The sequence below is a fragment of the Dendrobates tinctorius genome, unplaced genomic scaffold, assembly GCF_039654945.1.
Source record: "Dendrobates tinctorius isolate UK_male_01 unplaced genomic scaffold, ASM3965494v1 ptg000030l, whole genome shotgun sequence".
Taxonomy (NCBI): Eukaryota; Metazoa; Chordata; class Amphibia; order Anura; family Dendrobatidae; genus Dendrobates; species Dendrobates tinctorius.
Window position 1 is genome coordinate 34,854,269 of NW_027361698.1, and position 22,917 is coordinate 34,877,185.

The window sequence follows — 22,917 nt, forward strand, 5'->3', positions numbered from 1 at the left end:
GGCGAAAATTTCGCAATTTTCCAAATTAATTTTTATGCTCTTAAATCACAGAGATATGGCACACAAAAAAACTTAAGTATCATTTCCTACATATTTACTTTTACATCAGCACAATTTTGGAACCAAATTTTTTTTTTTGTTAGGAAGTTATAAGGGTTAAAAGTTGACCAGCGATTTCTCATTTTTAAAACGCCATTTTTTTTCTTAGGGACCACATCACATTTGAAGTCACTTTGAGAGGTCTATATGATATAAAATACCCAAAAGTGATACCATTCTAGAAACTGCACCCCTGACGGTACTCAATACCACATTCAAGAAGTTCATTAACCCTTCAGGTGCTTCACAGGAATTTTTTTTGAATGTTTAAAAAAATGAACCTTTAACCTTTTTCACAAAATTCAGGTCCATTTTTTTTTTTTTTTTTTTTTTTTTTACCAAGGGTAACATGAGAAATTGGACTGCAAAAGTTATTGTGCAATTTGTCCTGAGTACTTTGATACCGGATATGCGGGGGGGGGGGGACCACTGTTTCGGCGCATAGCCGAGCTAGAAAGGGAAGGAGCGCCGTTTGACTTTTTCAACGCAAAATTGGCTGGAATTGAGATCGGACGCCATGTCACAATGTCACTTTTGGAGAGCCCCTGATGTGCCTAAACCAGGGGTGAGGAATCTTTTTTTTCTGCCAAGGGCCATTTGGATATTTATACCATCCTTCGGAGGCCGTACAAACTCCGCCCACAAAGTACATCCTGACTCTGGCACTGGTTTCATGACTTAATCTTTCATTGCATGCCCTTCAATGCTCAGTAGTGAATACTGCGTGTGTGTGCTAACAGAGCAAGAAGAAATTAATGAGCTTGTGGCAATCAAAATACAGCTCCCTGCCCAAGAGTGCAGTCCCTGAAAATCTGCTCAGGGGCCTGATAAAAGGTCGTCGAGGGCCGTAAATGGCCCTGGGGCCTGAGGTTCCCCACCCCTGGCCGAAACAGTGGAAACCCCCCACAAGTGACCCCATTTTGGAAACTAGACCCCCCAAGGAACTTATCTAGATGTGTGGTGAGCACTTTGAATCCCCAAGTGCTTCACAGAAGTTTATAACGCCCGGGCGTGGAAATAAAAAATCCATATTTTTTCCACAGACATGATTTTAGTCCCCAAATTTTTTTTTATTTTGCCAAGGGTAACAGAAGAAATTGGACTCCCTCTACTGTAAGGGCACACATCAGGGTTCGGAAGGAAATTAGTGACGTTTTGGAATGCAGACATTGATGGAATGGTCTGCGGGTGTCATGTCATGTTTGGAGAGCCCGTGATGTGCCTAAACTGTGGAAACTCCCCACAAGTGACCGCATTTTGGAAACTAGACCCCCCAAGGAACTTATCTAGATGTGTGGTGAGCACTTTGAACCTTCAAAGTGCTTCACAGAAGTTTTATAACATAGAGCCATAAAAATAAAACATCATTTTTTTCCACAAAAATGATCTTTTAGTCCCCAATTTTTTATTTTTCCAAGGGTAACAGGAGAAACTGGACCCCAAAATTTGTTGTGCAATTTGTCCTGAGTAGGCTGATACCCCATATGTGGGGATAAACCACTGTTTGGGCGCATGGCAGAGTTTCGAAGGGAAGGAGCACCGTTTTGACCTTTTTCAAGGCAGAATTGGCTGGAATTGAGATCAGACACCATGTTGCGTTTGGAGAGCCCCTGATGAGCCTAACAAGTGGAAAAAAAGTATGGACAATGGAGGATGGCGAAGATGAACTAACAATGTCAGTGGACAATGAAACTGCTGCAGACCCAGACTTTGAGCCTTCTATATCTAATCCTCATCTGTTCAGTCAAGCTGATCTGAATGACTTGGTCAGAGATTTGAAATTGTCAAAGAGGCAGGCAGAATTATTGGGATCAAGGCTACAAGAACGGAATCTCTTATTACCAGGAACAAGAGTTTTTCTGTTTTTTGCAGTCGTCAAGAAGACCTTAATACATTTTTCAACCATGTTGACAGTTTAACCTTTGGCAACGATGTCTTGGGGTTGTTTGGTGCTCTTGGATGCAAACATGAACCGAAGGAATGGCGACTGTACATTGACTCGTCAGTTTTAAGACTTGAAGGCTGTTTTACTACACAATGGAAATATCTATCCCTCTATACCTATTGGACATGCCGTACACATGAAAGAAACGTATGAGAATATGGAGTTACCGTTGACCCACATTAATAGAAATTCTAACTGGAACATATGTGGTGATCTAAAAATTGTTGCACTTCTTCTTGGACTGCAGCTTGGATATACCAAATATTGTTTGTGAGTGGGACAGTCATGCACGAGATATGAACTATTTCAGAAAGGACTGGCCACTCCACAAAAACCTGGTTGCTGCACAGAAGGAAGAATGTTAAACATAGTCCTCTTGTTGATCCAGCAAAGTTTTCTCCTTCCTTTGCATATTAAACTTGGATGAAGAATTTTGTCAAAGCAATGAACAAAGAATTGGAAGCCTTTTCTTACTTGTGACAGAAATTTCCAAGAATAAGTGATGCAAAGATTAAGGAAGGTATTTTCATTGGCCCACAGATCAGAGATATATAGAATGACAGTAGCTTCGATGGTCTTTTTCAAGGTGCTGAACAAGTGGCATGGAGAGCCTTTAAAGATGTGAGCTTCATCTTCCTTGGCAACAGCAGGGCACCGAACTTTGAACAACTCGTGGACAACATGCTCACAGCATATCATTTGATGAAATACAATGTGTCACTAAAAAGGCATTGTCTACATTTTCTCTTGTGCTTTTTTCCAGCCAATCTTGGTGCCGTTAGAGATGAACACGGTGAAAGATTTCACCAAGACATTGCGCTGATGGAGAAAAGGTACCAGGGAAAGTGGAGTACGTCAATGCTGGCAACTTATTCGAGAAACATCTAACATGGATTACAAACGAAAGTCGTCTGCAAAACACTTTTGAACAATAGCTTTTGCTACTGACATCGATGCACATGTATGTAGTGTCTCAGACGTCATAATGTAGACTATAAACTGTTTCTTAAAAACCTTGTGTGATACAGACTTTTGGAGCGCACATTCGTGTTCAGCATATCAAAATCTATAACTTACAATAACATTTTCTCAGGGGACAAGAACTTCCCAGAAATTTGTTGCGCAGTGTATTTATTTATGAAACCTCTGATACCAAATATCATGGATCCTGCAATGGTGCACCCGTGGATTTTGGCAGGATTGTTCAGTTTTGCCAACTTGGTGGATGGGGACACGCTGGAGGTTCTTTTGTTTGCCGATATCAAGTCTAGATTTCCCATATCTAATATGCAAATTACCTAGCCAAACCATATCTAATAGGGAGTTCTTTCAGTACATGCAGATTAAACACCTTAATTTGTCGTTAAATGGAGCATCGAAGATGTCCTCATGATTTTGAAAGGATTTGCAAAAGGGGTCCATCAACCAAGAGATAAATCTCGGATATACAGATCTAGCAAAAATTAAGAGACCACTGCACAGTTTTATAGAAATCAGCTTCTCTACATGTCTGACAGCCATTCCATTCCAGTGTCTGTTGAATTCCAACCAGAGTACACCTCATTCTACTTAATGTGCTTCTGATTAGGTTATCACCTGAGCGAAATCTTATTTAACGAAGGAAAGAATAAAAAACCTTGCTGTGGTGTTCACAATCCTCTTGCAATAGGACAAGCTGGATGGCAAAACAAGTGCTACTAATATCCCAAAAGTAATTGGCATGGTTAAAAGTTATTTTTTCATTCCTAAGGAGTTGAAAAGTCTGGAGTGAGGAAAAGGGATCAATTCTGGCTTTACTAGCAGAGGGATACAGTGAGCGTCATGTTGCCTCAATCCTTAAAATATCTAAGACAGCTGTCCATTACAGCAAGGTCAAGTAGCAGAGATTGGGGACAACAAAGCTACAGACCGGCAGAGGGCGAAAATCAGCTCTTCACTGACCGGGATGACCGTCATCTTATTCGAATGTCACTCAGCAAGCGCAGGATGACATCAAGTGAAGTAGAAAAGGGATGGCAAATGGCAGCTGTGGTGAAGTGCACGGCAAGAACAGTTCGTAACAGGCTCCTAGAGCCAGGGCTCAAGTCATGTAAAGGTAGAAAAAGCCTTCCATCAATGAGAAGCCAAGGAGAGCCAGTCTGAAGTTTGCCAAAGACCATAAGGATTGTACCATAAAGGACTGGATTAAGGTAATCTTCATGGAGGGAAATTTGCCCAACAACTGGTCGTCTAATGGTTAGGCAGAAACCTGGAGAGGCCTACAAGCCACGCTTTCTTGCGCCCACTGTGAAATTTGGTGGAGGATTGGTGATGATCTGGGGATGCTTCAGTAAGGCTGGAATTGGGCAGGTTAATCTTTGCGAAGGACATATGAATCAAGCCGCATACAAGGTTATCCTGGAAAAACAGTTGATTCCTTCTGCTCAGTCAATGTTCCTTACCTCTGAGGACTGTTTTTTCCAGCAGGACAATGCGCCATGTCACACAGCTAGGTCAATCAATGTGTGGATGAAGGACCACCACATCAAATCCCTGTCATGGCCAGCCCAATATCCAGACATGTACCGCATTGAAAGCCTCTGGAATGTAATCAAGAGGAAGATGGATAGTCACAAGCCATCAAAGAAGAACTGCTTAAATTTTTGTACCAGGAGCGGCTTAAGGTCACCCAAAAGCAGTGTGAAAGACTGGTGGAAAGCATGACAAGACGCATGAAAGCTGTGATTAAAAATCATAGATATTCCACAAAATATTGATTTCTGAACTCTTCCTGAGTTAAAACATTAGTATTGTTGTTTCTAAATGATTATGAACTTGTTTTCTTAGCATTGAGGTCAGCAAGCACTGAATTTTTTGTTATTTTGACTATGAGCTGGACTATCCACAATCAATGATGGAGCCATGTCATCTGCTTATGTAGGTCCACTGTGTTTTATCAAGACCGAAGTCAGTGCAGCTGTCTACTAGGAAATTTTAGAGTACTTCATGCTTTCCTCTGCCAACAAGCTTATTGGAGATGGATATTTCATTCTCCAGAAAGAATTGGCACCTGTCCACACTGCCAAAAGTACCAATTCCTGGTTTAAAAACTGCAGTATCAGTGTGCTTGATTGGCAAGCAAACGCGTCTGACCTTTACCCCTTTCTGACATCAGACGTACTATCCCGTCCACAGTACCCGCGCCCGTATGACTGGGGAATGGGATAGTACGTCAGCGCGATCAGCGGCGCCCCGGGGGGAGCGCCGCTGATCGTGGCCGGGTATTGCAGCTGATACCCGGCACAATAAAAAAAAAAAAATGCTATTTAGTACCTCAAAATGGTATGGATAAAAAGTTCAACTCATCTCACAAATAAGTCCTCATACAGTTCTGTCAGTAGAAAAAAAAAAGTTTCAAGGTATCAAATTTTATTTTTTTTTAATTTATAGGCCCTTTTAGTGTATATAAATGGCAAAACATAAGAAGCTAGGTTTAAGTCTGGTACTGCCAGAATAAAATTCAAGTGAAAAATAAAGTTGTCTTATCACTTATACTGCATGGTAAATTGCTGTTAAAAATTAATAATTCCTAGACTCCTGTTGATTTAATTGTTCATTCTGCTTTCCAAATATTCTCATAACACTCCACTCACATTTATTCTGTGCTCTGTTATGCACTTAACGTACATTGGGGTTTAGACCAAACCCCTGACATAGGTACTCACTATAATGAGGCAGGTGAAGTCACTTCAGACTGTTTTGGGCCTCTTTCTAGGAGTTGCCCCATCTTTTTAGGCATGCACAAAAGTGTAGTTGACCACACTTTTGTGCACCTCTAAATAGAGGGACAGTACCGGAAAAGAGGCTATAAGGATTCCAAATTTCTGAATAAACCATTTTAGAGATTTAGACAGAAATGCCAAAATAAGTGATCAGCACAACCCCCATCTGAGGACGTCGGGCACTCAGACCATCCTCATGGAGTCGGTTTCTAAACGTTTGTGCAGACACATGCACATTTGTGGCCTGCTGGAGGTCATTTTGCAGGGTTCTGGCAGTGCTCCTTCTGTTCCTCCTTGCACAAAGGCGGAGGTAGCGGTCCTGCAGCTGGGTTGTTGTCCTCCTATGGCCCCCTCCACGTCTCCTGGTGGTGTACTGGCCTGACTCCTGGTAGTGCCTCTGGACACTACACTGACAGACACAGCAAACCTTCTTGCCACAGCTCACATTGATGTGCCATCCTGGATGAGCTGCATGTGTGTATATATATATATATATATATATATATATATATATATATATATATATATATATATATATATATATGGAAAAAAAATAGGCAGCACTCAAATTAAATGTGAAAAAAGTGGATACTTTACTGATCCTCAGATGGCAACGTTTCAACGGTGACCCGTCTTTGTCAAGCCTATTTTTTTTTTCCTTTTGTCATTTTGGCTGTTTGGACACTGCTGAATAGGTTTTGCACCTGCTGTATTATTTTGGTAGTGCTGCCCTTTTTTCTTGATTTCTATATATATATATATATGCTGAAGAGCCTGGGCATAGCAACGAACTGTGGTTATAACAAATTATAATTATCCTCCATCCCATAGTCCCATGCCCATATACCCATCATACATTTCCACCATCCCATATGCCCGTGCCCATATACCCATCATACATATCCTCCATCCCATAGTCCCATGCCCATATACCCATCATACATATTCTCCATCCCATAGTCCCATGCCCATATACCCATCATACATATTCTCTATCCCATAGTCCCATGCCCATATACCCATCACATATTCGCCATCCCATAGTCGAGTGCCCATATACCCTTCACACATCCTTCATCTCATAGTCCCATGCCCATATACCCATCATACATATCCTCCATCACATAGTCCCGTGCCCATATACCCATCATACATATCTGCCATCCCATAGTCCCGTGCCCATATACCCGTCATACATATCCTCCATCCCATAGTCCAGTGCCCATATACCATCACACATCCTCCATCCCATAGTCCCGTGCCCATATACCCGTCATACATATCCTCCATCCCATAGTCCAGTGCCCATATACCCATCACACATCCTCCATCCCATGGTCAACCATTATGACATCATAATGAGCGGCGGGGCTTGCAGCCTGTGATGACATCAGCGTCGCCATGGCAACCATTATGACATAATGAGGGGCAGGGCTTGATACGCACACACTTTTTCCCCATTATGTAGATAGGGGCATAATGACATCTTAATGAGGGGCGGGGCTTGACACGCACACACTTTTTTTCCCCAGTATGTAGACAGGGGCAAAATTGTTTGGTGAATTGGAACACGCTGGGTTAAAATTTCGCATATATATATAATTATGTAGTATATCAGACCTGCTCTACCCTACCTATGGGGGGGCTTAACACGTCACAATACCTAGCACACCTGAGGTCATTATTTATCCCTGATTTACGATAACTATCCTCAGCACCCTGCAAACACAAGTCCCTTGGGGGGGGGACTGATGGGGTAAGAGGTGATGCCCGCCCTGGAGACCTCAGGATGCCACAGTTGCTGTTGACTGCAGCATCTTTAGGGCTAAGCAGCCAGAGACTGTTGGTGTTGGAACTCTGTTAGCAGTTTTCTTGAGGTGATTGCGCATAACGCGGTTCCTGTGTCCATACGATCAGCAGGATGTACAAACATCTTAATTTGCAAAAACACATTGGCAAGTAGGATGTATCAGTTCGTCCAATGTCTGGATTAGAGGTTAAAAAGTTTGCCATTTATTAACCTAGACTGTGTTAATATTGCTTTATAACAATTTTCAAATGTGATTTTACCCTACAGAACCTTTCTGGATCTTACCAAGAAGCAAAGTGCTTGCTGAAGTCCTATTTTGAGCAACGAGGTTTGGGGTCTTGGATTGTTAAGCCGAAAACTATTGAAAGCTTCCAAGTGTAATCCTAGAATTGGAGTTATTCCCATATGTCACTTCAATATTTTATTTGCCTGTTGCTCACTATATGGTTTAAAAAAAATCCTTATAGGAATAAAAATGCTTTTTCTCTAAATAGTTTAGATCATAAAAAAGCAAAAAAGTTATTGGCATACAGTTCTTATTTGTATTCTAATTTTCATTAAAATGCTGTAATCAAGCCACTTATGTTCCACATTTCTGGAAACAGTTGTTTTTTTATGTATTACAGAAGTCATAACATTTTGTATATCCGTATTTGTTCATTTTCTTTGTATTTGATTAAACGTAAGATTCATGTTGGTGTTGTGAAATTTTTAAACTGTCATTTGCCTTAAGTTCATTAATTGATCACTCTCCTTTAACCCCTTAACGACATTGGGCATAAACGTATGCCGATGTCGGTATAACTGCCTGGGCTCCGGTGGTGAGCACACATCTTTTCTGGGACATGTCAGCTGTTTTGAACAGCTGACGTGTGCCCATAATAGTCGCGGGTGACAGTCATGCAGACAGCGGCATTTAATTGGCGCTTCCGGCCATCAGGCCGGTAATGCGCTAACTGGTGAACCACGTCACGTGATCGTGGGTTACCAGTGCGTCGGCATGACATGGAGACCTCTATGGTTGTCCAAGTGGTGATCAGAGCCGATCAAGCTGTGCCAGCTCTAGTCTCCTATGGAGACTGTTAAAGCATGGCGAAAGTGTAAAAAAAAAGTGTTTAGAAATATACACTGCTCAAAAAATAAAGGGATCACTAAAATACCACATTCTAGAGATCTCTGAATGAAATATTCCAGTTTCAAATTTTTATTCATTGCATAGTGGAATGTGTTCAGAACAATAACACATAACAATTATCAATGTAAATCAAAATGAATATCCCATGGAAGTCTGGATTTGGAATGATACTCAAAATCAAAGTGGAAAAACAAATTACAGGCTGATCCAACTTCAGTGGAAATGCCTCATTACAAGGAAATTTTGCTCTGTATTGTTTGTGGCCTCCACGTGCCTGTATGACCTCCATACTGTACATGCTCCTGATAAGGCGGCAGATGGTCTCCTGAGGGTTCTCCTCCCAGACCTGGACTAAAGCATCTGCCAACTCCTGGACAGCCTATGGTGCAATGTGACATTGGTGGATGTAGTAAGGCATGTCCCAGATGTGCTCAATCGGATTCCGGTCTGGGGAATGGGCGGGCCAGGCTATAGCTTCAATTCCTTCATCTTTCAGGAAATGCTGACACACTCCAGCCACCTGAGGTCTGGCATTGTCCTGCATTAGGAGACTTCCAGGGCCAACCGCACCAGCATATGGTCTCACAAGGGGTCTGAGGATATCATCTTGATACCTAATGGTAGTCAGGCTACCTCTGGCGAGCACATGGAGGGCTGTTCAGCCCTCCAAAGAAATGTCACCCCACACCATTACTGACCCACTGCCAAACTGGTCATGCTGAAGGATGTTGCAGGCAGCAGATCGCTCTACACGGTGTCTCCAGACTGTCACGTCTGTCACATGTGCTCAGTGTGAACCTGCTTTCATCTGTGAAGAGCACAGGGCGCCATTGGAGAATTTGCCAATCCTGGTGTTCTGTGGCAAATGCCAAACGTCCTGCACGGTGTTGGCCTGTGAGCACAACCCCCATCTGTGGACGTCAGGCCCTCAAACCATCCTCATGGAGTCGGTTTCTAATCGTTTGTGCAGACACATGCACATTTGTGGCCTGCTGAGGTCATTTTGCAGGGCTCTGGCCAGGGCTGTGGAGTCGGTAAGCCAAACCTGTGACTCCGACTCCTCAATTTCCCTTACACCGACTCCACGACTCCGACTCCCACATATATTGCTTATATTTAAGTGAAAAATTTATTCTAGTACAATGTGAACATCAGACATTAAATCATTTTTATGATACAATAATCAAGATATTTAGATAGAACATAATATTTAGTGGAATACAACTTTAGAACACAAACTGTAATAAATTGTAAACATGTAATACACTATGTAATATCGATTACATATATAGATATATATAGTGTGTGTGTATATATATATATATATATATATATATATAACACTATGTAATAAACTATAAGTGGAAAAAACAGTTTTCAACAAAAACATACTAAATAACATTTGTGCAGTCTATGAATTTGTTCTAAGAAATAAAATTGCCTCCATCAGATCCTCCTTCATAGATGACCTCAAATCTGACCTAATAATTTTAAGGCTAGAGAACAACCTCTCTACAGTAACTTGGGTTGGAGGCAAAGCCGTAACCACATGGGCAACATCTCTAACAATTTCCGGGTATAAAGGAATTGCCTCATGCACAGTCCGTTTTGATGAACGGTTGAATTCTTCTATTTGAGAACAAGTGAAACATTTTGCTGAAATATGGTCAATCTGCTTGCTATAGGAGACAGAGTGAAATCTTTTTCCTTGCGGCAACGCTTTGCCTGCTCCATGTCATACAAATACTTGTCAAAGTCAAACTCCTCATCTGATGAGGATGAAGATATGGCAGCAGTAGCACTGTCAGGACCCGAGTCCTCTTGCGCCTGGCAGTCCCCTGTAGGCCACTCTTCCTAACTGCTACCTCAATCAGAGCTTCTTTTCCTTTAGTAAGCTGTTGATCATCAAGCAATATACGATGACTTGGGTCCACATAAACAGCTGCCAGAAAAATTTTGTTTTCCAATAGCTGTGTCTCTCCGTTTCATTGAAGCAGAAATGCCATCTGCGATTAAACAGCAAAATAGCAAGTTCTTCCGCTCCCTCATGAAAATGCCATGAGTTAAATCCTCAGCTTGTAATTTTTTAGTCACAGTAAATGGGTGATTAAGTAATTCCTTCAATTCAGCCACCTGTGTCCATTGACCTTCATTTGGGGTTACCTGACGGTTCGCCATATCTATAAGAAACTGTTTCAGTTGATCAACAACTGCCCTTTATCAGCACGTCTCTTCAAGATGGAATCAATTTTAGGGGTTCTGGCGGCAATAACCAATTTCCTCACTTTTCCAATCAGATTTCCAGCATGTCCGTCTTGCAGACTATCTCTTATTGCCAGCTGCAGCGTGTGCACAACACAGCGCAAGTGATGAATAGGAAAGTGTTTTGAAACAGCTTCAACAAGATCATCTATTTCTACAGTATAATTTTGCTGTTCTTCTGTAGTAATATCTGTTTGTTCCTCAGTTACATGAACAGCACTGTGGCCTTCCATCTCAAACATACTGAATCCTAAATGTTCCTCTAGCTGTTGTTCATTACTCTCATTCATCAGTGTAATTGTACTTATGTTTGAAGCATTGTCCGTTACAATAGCAAGAACCTGTTCTTTTTTGAGTTTGTAATCTTGCAGAACTTTTTCCACTAAGGCCTGGAGAAACTGGCTGCTGTGATGAGCTTTAGTATCTTTTACTGCCAGCGTGTTGGTAACAATTTTTGTTGTCACAAACATTTCGAACATTGATGGCAAAATAGTTCACTCTGTGACGTGTGCAGGCATCCATTTTAAGAAACATGAAGCGTCTTTTGAGAGTCTTTTTAAGATCTTCCTTTTGTTTAAGGGCTTCTTCAATCACTAATTTTCTAATACTTTCTCTTTCCATAGAAACACCAAGTTTGGGGGCCATTTCTCCATTAAGAGCTGTAAAAGCTGGTCGTGCAAATAATATTAATGGTACACCGTCCTTCACAACAAGCTGTATGAGCTGTCTTTTAGACATATCTGCTGTCATACAGTAACTTTGTCACAAAATATCTTATTAATGATGTTTGAGATGCTCTTTCCTCCTCCTTTGCCTGGCAGGAAGTGTTAGTCTGTGTGCTACCCAGCTTTCATTCTTTTTGGTACAGATAAGATATGGAAACAGATATGGATAGAGCAGATTTCTAATCTTTTGATATTGAAAACATCTATGAGCTCAAAAACCTTTCAGGTGATGCAGTTTTTTTAAAATCTGATCGGCTTCTGCAGCTGAAAAACGTATCCACAAAAAACGCAGCAAAAATGCTGTGTGAATGTAGCCTTAGATCAGGAATAGAACAGCCATTTATAGGGCATTTCATAACTTTCCCAAATTCCTATGAAAAAATATTCAGCACATTCTGCATTGAACTACTGTACCCAATTTATTATATATTTTAGGAGTCGGTCCATTTTATACCGACTCCGACACCGACTCCACAGCCCTGGCTCTGGCAGTGCTCCTGTAACTCCTTACCCTCCTAGGGCCCCCTCCACATCTCCTGGTGTACAGGCCTGTCTCCTGGTAGCTCCCTCTGCACTCCTGATGTCATTCACCCGGCCTGACGTGTAACATGAACCAAAAAATCAAGCAATATCTTCACCAGCTCATTGCGTGCGACCTCATCTCTACTTGGATATACAAAATAAAATAAAAAAGTTACTGGCTCTAAGAAAAAGGGGAACAGAAAGCAAAAAACATTAAGGTGTTAAACCAACTTGGCATTACTTCTTAAAATGTGCTTCTTCGCAGTGTGATGAATAAGTTTCTGTGCCTCTCTAGGAAGCCAAACCCTTTCTGCGCTCTGCTGATGCTTGAACATGTCAGCTCTATTCCATATGATTAGAGAAGCATTTGTCCTCTGGACTCTCCATGATTTGATCAGATGTGCCTATTTCCTCATTTCCTCTCACTCCTAGTGAAGGGATCCTCTCTTTGGATTCTAATCCTTTTCTGCTTGTCTTTGAATTTACACCTCTCTGAGTGTTTACTCGAATGCTTCTAAATGGACATGATCGGTCTTACTAAATATTGATGCATACACATTAACCTTTTTGATATCTCCATGTGCTATATATATATAATATATATATATAATTTGCGCATTAACTGGCTCCTTTATGTCTGTTCCTTATCAGTGGCAAAATGAAATAAAGTTCTAGAGATTGTCGTATAGAAGTTTCCTCAGCTCAGGATGTCCTCTGACTTTGAAGTTGCTTCTTGGCAGCACGGAGAAGCTGTGCTTTCACATTGTAAAAAGTTTTTTGTTTTGTTTTTTTAAATCATCTCTCGTCAGTTTAATTCAGGATCCTATAAACTCATTTTTATAATTCTTTTTTAATTTCTGGTCCAGAGCCTCATTTGGTGTATGTTTCAGTGTTTTATCTCCCCATTTCTTAATTATTATTTTGTTTCAACTATATTCTCTCCCCTTTTCATTTAAAAACATTTCTTTTTGTGGTATAACAACATACTCCCAAATAACTTGACAAAAACATTTCCACTTTTAATATATAAAAAAATTATTTTAATATTTATTAAAAAAGTATTTTACCAATGGTTCAACATTGGCAATCTGTGTTCTTCAAGAGTCCATCCCAGTAGCTCAAAGTAAATGCCTTCACCTCTGAATTTATTCCATCACTCCTATGTGAGGTCGATTCCACCTTTTTTCGCAGTGAGACTGTGTTTCTTGCCACTTTTATTTTTTTTTCTTTCTCTTTCCATGATATCTCTGTTTTTCAATTTTGTTATCCTACAAACAAAAATAAGGTTAAATGTGTAAGATATTAATTTGTATTTCTCTGATGACTTTTAATCTTCATGTGTGCTTTCTGATGAGCCTGAACTTTGAAACTGGGTGTCATCTGATCCATTGGGCTTCGTTTTCAAATGCTGATGTGTACTTAAACCCTGTATGCCTATGACTCTTGTACAATATTTGTGGTATGTCCTGATGAAGGGGTCACCTGAACCCTGAAACGCATAGAATAAACCATGCTGAAACCTCTACAATTTTTGGAATTCTTGTGGCAGCGCGGGGATGATCCTTCCTTCCTACCTAAGTGTATGCTTCAACCAGGTCATAGAATCCTAGAATCGTAGAGGTGGAAGGGACCTCCTGGGCCATCTGGTCCAACCCCCTGCTCAAAGCAGGATTCGCTATATCATCCCAGTCAGATGTCTGTCCAGCCTCTGTTTGAAGACTTCCATTGAAGGAGAACTCACCACTTCTCGTGGCAGCCTGTTCCACTCATTGATCACTCTAACTGTCAAAAAGTTTTTTCTAATATCTAATCTGTGTCTCCTCCCCTTCAGTTTCATCCCATTGCTTCTAGTCTCTCCTTGTGCAAATGAGAATAAAGTTGATCCTTCTACAATGTGATAGCCCTTTAGATATTTGTAGACAGCTATTAAGTCTCCTCAGTCTTCTCTTTTGCAAACTAAACATTCCCAAATCCTGCAGCCTTTCCTCATAAGACAGGGTTTGCAGACCGGTCACCATTCTGGTCGCTCTTTTCTGAACTTGCTCCAGTTTGTTGATGTCTTTTTTAAAATGTGGTGCCCAAAACTGGACACAATATTCCAGATGAGGTCTCACCAAAGAGGAGTAGAGGGCAATAATGACTTCACGTGATCTAGACTGTATGCTTATGTTAATACATCCTAGAATTGCATTTGCCTTTTTTGCTGCTGCATCACACTGTTGACTCATATTCAGTCTGTGATCTATTAGTATACCCAAGTCTTTTTCACATGTGCTGTCACTTAGCCCTATTCCTCCCATTCTATATATGCTTTTTTCATTTTTATTGCCCAGATGTAGTACTTTGCATTTCTCCCTGTTAAAAACCATTCTGTTAGTTGCTGCCCACTTCTCCAGTTTATTTAAATCTTTTTGAATCCTCTCTCTCTTCTCTAGTATTAGCTATCCCTCCTAGCTTTGTGTCATCAGCAAATTTAATCAGTTTACCCTCAATTCCTTCATCTAAATCGTTGATAAAGATGTTGAACAATACAGGGCCCAGGACAGAGCCCTGTGGTACCCCACTTGAGACATTCTTCCAACTGGATGTGCAGCCATTTACGACCACTCTTTGGGTCCGATCACTAAGCCAGTTATGAATCCACCTAACAGTTGCCTTGTCCATTCCATACTTAGTCATTTTTTCAATAAGGATTGTATGAGAGACTGTCAAATGCTTTGCTGAAGTCAAGATATACTATATCTACAGCATTTCCTTGATCCACGCAATCAGTGATACCGTCATAGAAGGAAATTAAGTTAGCCTGACATGACTTATTAGTTACAAACCCATGCTGACTCTGTTTAATCACTTCATTCTTATCCAGGTATTGACATACGTGTTGTTTAATAATTTGTTCAAAGATCTTTCCTGGTATAGAAGTCAGACTCACCGGCCTATAGTTGCCTGGGTCCACCTTCTTCCCCTTTTTGAAGATAGGAACAACATTTGCTCTTCTCCAGTCTTCTGGCACTTCTGTTCTCCAAGAATTTTCAAAGATTATGGAGAGGGGTTCAAAAATTTCTTCTGCTATCTCCTTCAGTACTCTGGGGTGTAATTCATCTGGACCTGGAGACTTGAATTCATTTAGGTTAGCTAGGTGTTTCCTCACTATCTGTTTATAGATATCCTGGATTCTTCTATTCCCTTAATAGGACAGTGAATAACAGTTGATGTTACATTTCCTTTCTGAGAGAAAACAGATGCAAAATAGGAATTTAAAAGTTCAGCTTTCTCAACATCCTGTCTTACCATTTCATTATTTTCATCCTGTAAAAATCCTATAGCATCTTTGACTTTTCTTTTACTTTTGACATGTCCCCAAAATCCTTTATTATTGCTTTTGACATCTCTTGCAAGCCTCAATTCATTTTCAACTTTAGATAATCTAATTTGTGCCCTGCAGGTCCTGCAGACAGCATTATATTCTTCTTTAGATATGCCTCCCTCTTTCCATTTTATAAACATTTTTTTCTTCCTTTTTAGCATGTGCTTAAGTTCTGTGTTCATCCATCCTGGTTTCCTTAAATGCTTCCTATTCTTCCCTCTTTTTGGACTTGTTAACAATTGTGCTTTGAGAATTTCATTTTTCAAGATTTCCCATCCTTCCTGGACATTTTTGTCTTTAAGGATATCCAGCCATTGGATCCCTCCAATTCTCTTTCTGAATCCCTTAAAATCTGCCTTTCTGAAATCTAACCTTGACGTCTGAGTCTTCACCGGTCTTCCGCCTCTAGTTATCCAAAATTCTAAAATAGCATGGTCGCTACCTCCTAGGGTCCCAGCCACTTTTACCTCCTCAACCATTTCCTCCCTGTTTATAAGGATTAGATCCAAGGTAGCAGTTCCCCTTGTTTTCTCCCCTACCTTTTGGAAGATAAAGTTGTCAGCAAGAGAGGATAAGAATTTCCTTGACCTGTTAGTTTTGCCTGAGAGAGATTCCCAACAAATGTCTGGATAGTTGAAATCTCCCATGACAACTGTCATATTTTTTGGAGAACTTGGCCATTTGATGCATAAAGAGTTCATCCATATCTTCAGCTTGCACAGGCGGCCTGTAGTAAATGCCTACAATGGTGTCCTTTCCATTGTTCTGTCCTTGTATTCTTACCCAAACAGTTTCCACAGAACTCCCAGTCCCTGAAGCTTCAATCTCTGTGCAGATATACGCATTTCTAACATACAATGCGACGCCTCCTCCTCGTTTATCAAGTCTGTTTCTTGCAAATAAGTTGTATCCTTCTAGTCTTGTATTCCAATCATGTGTATTGTCCCACCAAGTTTCAGTGATTCCAATGACATCATATTTCTTTTCCTGTGTTAGTAGTTCCAATTCTCCTTGTTTGTTGCCCATGCTTTGTGCATTAGTATAGAAACATTTTAGTTTGTGATAGGTTTCTCTTTCTCCAATATTTTTATTAATTAGATTCTTTTGTCTTTGTTCTTCCTTTCCACTTCTAATAGCAGAGTTCTCAATAGCATTTGTCAGGTGTATGGCTTTTTCTGGTCTTTTGCTTCCCTTCCCATGTTGTTCTAATTTAAAGCTCTCCTTACAAGTGTAGCAAGGCGACTTCCAAATACATGCTTTCCAGTCTTCGTAAGGTGCACCCCATCTCTAGCAAGTAGTCCATCGTATAAGTAATTCACTCCGTGATCCAGAAATCCAAATCGTTGCTGATGGCACCATCGGCGTAGCCAGTTGTTAAGCTGCAGAATCTTATTCCACCTCCTTGTTCCATGGCCATCCACTGGGAGGATGGAAGAGAAGACCACCTGTGCTCCCAGTTATTTCACTTTCTTGCCTAAGTCTTCAAAGTCTCTGCAGATGGTTTCCAGGTCATTTCTTGCGGTGTCATTTGTCCCCACATGTAGTAGCAGGAATGGGTAGTCATCTGTAGGTCTGAAGAGTCCTGATATCCTGTCAGACACATCTTTAATTTTTGCACCTGGAAGACAGCACATTTCTCTTGAAGTTATATCCGGTCTGCAGATAGCGGCCTCTGTTCCTCTCAACAGGGAATCCCCCATGACCACCACTCTCCGTTTCTTCTTCACAACATTTTTCTTTCTCCATCCAGGAGGACTCTGAAGGCGTACAAGGTTGCTGTTTGTTGGCAAAGTCTTATCCTGATGTATTTCTTCATCGTTTTCCTGCGTGAGAGCCTGGTACTGGTTCCTGAGCAGTATGGGTGCTGACTGCCTCCTGATCCTCCTGCTTCTCTGGGTCACATGTCTCCATTCCTCTGTTTCTTCAGGTGCACTTCAAATTTCTTCTCTTTCTGTAACATGAAGAGATAATTCTGCTCTGTCCAAGAACTCTTCACCTTCCTTAATGATCTTCAACGTACCTAACCTCTGTTCGAGATTTTGCAACTTTTCCTCCAACAGGGACACAAGCTTGCATTTGTGGCATGTGAAGTTTGGCTTTTCCACTGGTAAGTCTGTGAACATGTAGCAAGAAATGCAGCTCACCAAATGGCTCCTGGCCTCTTCCATATTGAGATTTCTTAAAAACGGTGAAAGATGAGCCAAAATTCGCGCGCCGACAGGGAATGCACTGGGAATATGCAAATGATCTCCTCAAGACTCTTCCCCTGGTTTTCCGATTTCCTCTTTTCAGCTGCAACGGCCAAAACCCAGTGATCGTTGAGCTCGCGGAGACTCTTCACTTATCCCAGAAGGCACTGGGAATATGCAAATGATCTCCTCAAGACTCTTCCCCTGGTTTTCCGATTTCCTCTTTTCAGCTGCAACGGCCAAAACCCAGTGATCGTTGAGCTCGCGGAGACTCTTCACTTATCCCAGAAGGCACTGGGAATATGCAAATGATCTCAAGACTCTTCCCCTGCACTGACCTGTGGATCTGCAGCAGCCGCCATTAATATATGTCTTTCCTTCACTCTCCCCAGGTGAGTAGTTCTCTTGGTGGGCAACTCTGTAACGTTTGATAAGACCCTATTTGCGCTTTTGTGTCTCCCTCTTTTCTCTACTTTGCATCAACACAATTTTTTAAACTTTTGTGTTAGTGAGTTAGAAGGGTTTAATTTGTCAAAATTTACAAAACCATTTTTTTGTCATATTTGAGGGAGGGGGCCTATATGACAGAAAAAACTCAAAAGTGACTGTTCTAAATGCTGTACACCTCAAAACCACATTTGAGTTTATTTACCCTTGAGGTGCTCCACAGGAATTCATGCAATGCCCCAATTTTTTTTATTTCCACAAGAGTAACAGGAGAAAGAGGACCTCCAAAATTTTTTGCGCAATTTCTCCTGGCTATGGTGATACTCCCGGAAGAAAACTACTGGTTGGTCGCACATCAAGGCTAGAAAGGGAAGGAGTGAAGGTTTTTTACCCCTTCATGACCCAGCCTATTTTGACCTTAATGACCTGGCCATTTTTTGCAATTCTGACCAGTGTCCCTATATGAGGTAATAACTCAGGAACGCTTCAACGCATCCTAGCGATTCTGAGAATGTTTTTTCGTGACATTGGGCTTCATGGTAGTGGTAAATTTAGGTCGATAATTGTTGCGCTTATTTGTGAAAAAACGGAAATTTGGTGAAAATTGTACATGCATGTGGTTCAAAACACCACGCTATTCCACAGTATTTCCAGTAGATGACACATACGCCAAGGTAATTTCCCGTGACTGAGCCGCATTAACGTCATCCAACAACAAAAGAAATTACCAATTAGCATTAGTGCTAATATTTCCTGTTGTGACAGTACAGCTGAAGGTACCAAAAAGCATTGTAATAAAGCCTCACCGCTCCAGTACTGTATGCGGCAAAGAAAGGCCTGTGTACAGTCTACATGGCCGGGGATTACCGACCTTCCAGTTGTTGGAGCGCAAACCCGGATGGAGTGTCAGCGCTAAGGTGTTATACAAATACTCGGTAGCTAGGTAGCTGAAACGCAAACAAATATGCCAGTTTCCGGCGAATGAAACGCACAAACGCCATCCGACAACCAAACAAAATTACTTCATTAGTGCTGATATCTCTGATTGTGGCGGCACAGCTGGAGGTACCAAAACCATAATAACAAAGCCTCACCGCTCCAGTGCTGTATGCAGCAAAAAGAGTCCTGCATATACATCCATGTGACCAGAGATTACTTAACTTCCAGTTGGTGAAACAAACCCAGAAGGGGTGTCAATTCTACAGTGTAACACAAATACACAGTAGCTAGGTAGCTGGAACGCAAACAAATGTGCTAATATCCACAAATACGTAACCAGCCAAAATGTAAAATAAAGATTCCTTATCAAAGTGTTTAACCAAACATGTAACATGGTACACTCTCCAAACATGTAAATTAATGCTAACAATCTCTAATGGGTTGGATTGAAAGGATGATGCAATTCCATACACACTATATGGAAAATGTTATAAATAACAATGAATACATGCTAATCCAAAATATAGATGACACTAAATTAACAGGATTTTAGGAAAAATTTAACCAGTCTGTAACATGCTGAAATTGGTTAGAAAAAAAAGGGTGGAAAATCAGATTAAACATCCATAATTGATCTCATGGTATTGAGATAAAAATCCACTTAGCTTATTTTTGTAACTATAACTGGTCCTCTTAATGGTTTGGACACTCTCTGTTGCCACAAACTTCAAATTCTTGATCTGTCCATTGTGCTGATTATTAATATGTCGTGAGATGAAAGTATCTCATGTTGAACATCCCCAACATGCTCACCAACTCTCCTTTTAAACTCTAATTGTTTTGCCTTCATATTCTAACCCCCAAGAGCAGGATGCCTTATAGATGACACCTTTGGTACTACAATTAATAAATTGTTTGTGTACCTTTTACCTGTAACATTGCTAGCAAAACTGGTAGCTTAGTGTCTATATGTTGTCAAACTGTACAATGACCACATTTGTAGCAGCCTATGACATCACTATATAGCCATGTTTTTGTTGAATGACCTACAAAGTGGCTATAAACTAGTCTATCATTTAAGGAATGAGCCTTTTTATATATAATCATTGGTTTCTTGCTCAGGTAGCTAGAAATGTCCGTGTCCATGTGTAAAATTTGCCAGTGTTTTTTATTATGTCCCGTACACCCATGGCACCATTGTCAAAAGTAGTAATAAATCATATAATGTCGCTATTAGAGATGAGCGACTTTGCCTTTTTTAGGGTCGATTCGGGTTTCACGAAACCCGACTCTCAAAAATTGAGTCAAACTAAATCGGCCGACTATCGTGAAAAGTCGAAGGTCCGACTGAAACACGAAACCCAATGCAAATCAATGGGGAAGCAAAGTCGGCAGGGAGTGGAGGACAGTAAACACACCTACATGCCGGACCGCTTTTTTAAAGTGCGTGAAAACTCTCGACGCTGCACATGTCATTTCGTTGCCCACAGTGTACGTCTTTGCTCAGTGGCTGGAAAAAGTCACGTGCAAGCATTCTGGGAAATCCGACTTTGGCACTCGTTTTGCCGACCGCATGGCTGACTTCACGCTGTGGTCGGGTTTCGGTCGGCGAAACCCGACTTTGCCATAAGTCGGCGACTTATGAATCTGGCCGACCTGTTTCGCTCAACTCTAGTCGCTATCCTATTTTTTGGTTACAGGATTTAACAGATCAATTTGATTTGTTTTTTGGCTCTCGATAAGCTTTTGTTAAGATATTTCGAGGATAGCCTCTAGTCAGAAATCTATCCCTCAATAACTTGGCCTGGGTATCAAAGGTTGAATCTTTGGAACAATTCCTGCAAATTCTAAAGAACTGACCTTTAGGAATACCCCTCTTTAAATGTTCAGGGTGGTGACTACAATGTATTAGAGCAGGGTTCTCAAACTACAGCTCACAGGCCACATGCGGCCCGCCGAGGACATTTATCCGGCCCGTCCCCGCCGACATTGAACGTCACTACAGTTCAATGCCAGCGGGCCCTTTATTCGCAGGCAGAGCTACAAGACAGCGAGGAAGAACTTGCGGCCTTCCAAATGCCTGATGACTTCCTGCCGCCTGTGCAAGAAGAAGACGGAGTAGAGCGCGCTCCTCTTCAGAGCAGCGGAGGACATAGGTGAGTACTGGCATTTTTTTTTTAACGCTGGGCCTGGCCTATTGGGATTATGCTGCCTATTGGGGACTACTATGCTGCCTATGGGGGATTGTGCTGCCTATGGGGGATTATGCTACCTATTGGGGACTACTATGCTGCCTATGGGGGTTATGCTGCCTATTGGGGACTACTATGTTGCCTATGGGGGATTATGCTGCCTATTGGGGACTACTATGCTGCCTATGGGGGATTATATTGCCTATTGGGGACTACTATGCTGCCTATTGGGGACTATGCCACCTATGGGGGATTATGCTGCCTATTAGGGACTACTTTGATGCCTATTGGGGACTACTATGCTGCCTATGGGGGATTATGCTGCCTATGGGTGACTACTATGCTGCCGAATGGGGACTACTATGCTGCCTATGGGGGATTATGCTGCCTATTGGGGACTACTGTGCTGCCTATGGGGGACTACTATGCTGCCTATGGGGACTACTATGCTGCCTATTGGGGACTACTATGCTGCCTATTGGGGATTACTATGCTGCCTATGGGGGATTATGCTGCCTATGGGGGACTACTATGATGCCTATGGGGGATTATACTACCTATTGGGGATTACTATACTGCCTATTGGAAACTACTATGTTGCCTTTTGGGGACTACTATGATGCCTATTGAGGACTACCATGCTGCCTATGGGGGATTATGCTGCCTATTGGGGACTACTATGCTGCCTATGGGGGACTACTATGCTGCCTATGGGGGATTATGCTACCTATTGGGGACTACTATGCTGCCTATGGGGGATTATGCTGCCTATTGGGGACAACTATGCTGCCTATTGAGGACTACTATGTTGCCTATTGGGGACTACTATGCTGCCTACTACTATGATGCCTATGGGGGATTATACTACCTATTGGGGATTACTATGCTGCCTATTGGGGGCTACTATGTTGCCTATTGGGAACTACTATGATGCCTATTGGGGACTACTATGCTGCCTATGGGGGATTATTCTGCCTATTGGGGACTACTATGCTGCCTATGGGGGACTACTATGCTGCCTATGGGGGACTACTATGCTGCCTATGGGGGATTATGCTACCTATTGGGGACTACTATGCTGCCTATGGGGGATTATGCTGCCTATTGGGGATTACTATGCTGCCTATGGGGGATTATGCTGCCTATGGGGGACTACTATGCTGCCTATGGGGGATTATGCTACCTATTGGGACTACTATGCTGCCTATGGGGGATTATGCTGCCTATTGGGGACTACTATGCTGCCTATGGAGGATTATGCTGCCTATTGGGGACTACTATGCTGCCTATGGGGGATTATACTGCCTATTGGGGATTACTATGCTGCCTATGGGGGATTATGCTGCCTATTGGGGATTATGCTACCTATGGGGGATTATGCTACCTATTGGGGACTACTATGCTGCCTATGGGGGATTATGCTGCCTATTGGGGATTACTATGCTGCCTATGGGGGATTATGCTGCCTATGGGGGACTACTATGATGCCTATGGGGGATTATACTGCCTATTGGGCACTACTAT

At 41.7% G+C, this 22,917-nt stretch overlaps 1 protein-coding gene across 7 annotated transcripts in view; it reads left to right on the forward strand.

Annotated features, from left to right (window-relative positions):
* The window catches only part of ADAD1 (adenosine deaminase domain containing 1), a 437,856-nt gene that overhangs the window by 381,905 nt on the left and 33,034 nt on the right, over nucleotides 1–22,917 (forward strand). For 6 of the 7 annotated variants that reach the window (XM_073572015.1, XM_073572013.1, XM_073572017.1 and 3 more), the window contains one exon: nucleotides 7,883–8,311. The exons of the other annotated variant lie outside the window; for it this stretch is intronic. In XM_073572015.1, coding sequence (XP_073428116.1) covers nucleotides 7,883–7,996 — 114 coding nt within the window. In that variant the 3' untranslated portion in view covers nucleotides 7,997–8,311. Of the gene's footprint in view, nucleotides 1–7,882; nucleotides 8,312–22,917 lie in introns of those variants that run through there. 7 annotated transcript variants of the gene reach the window in all.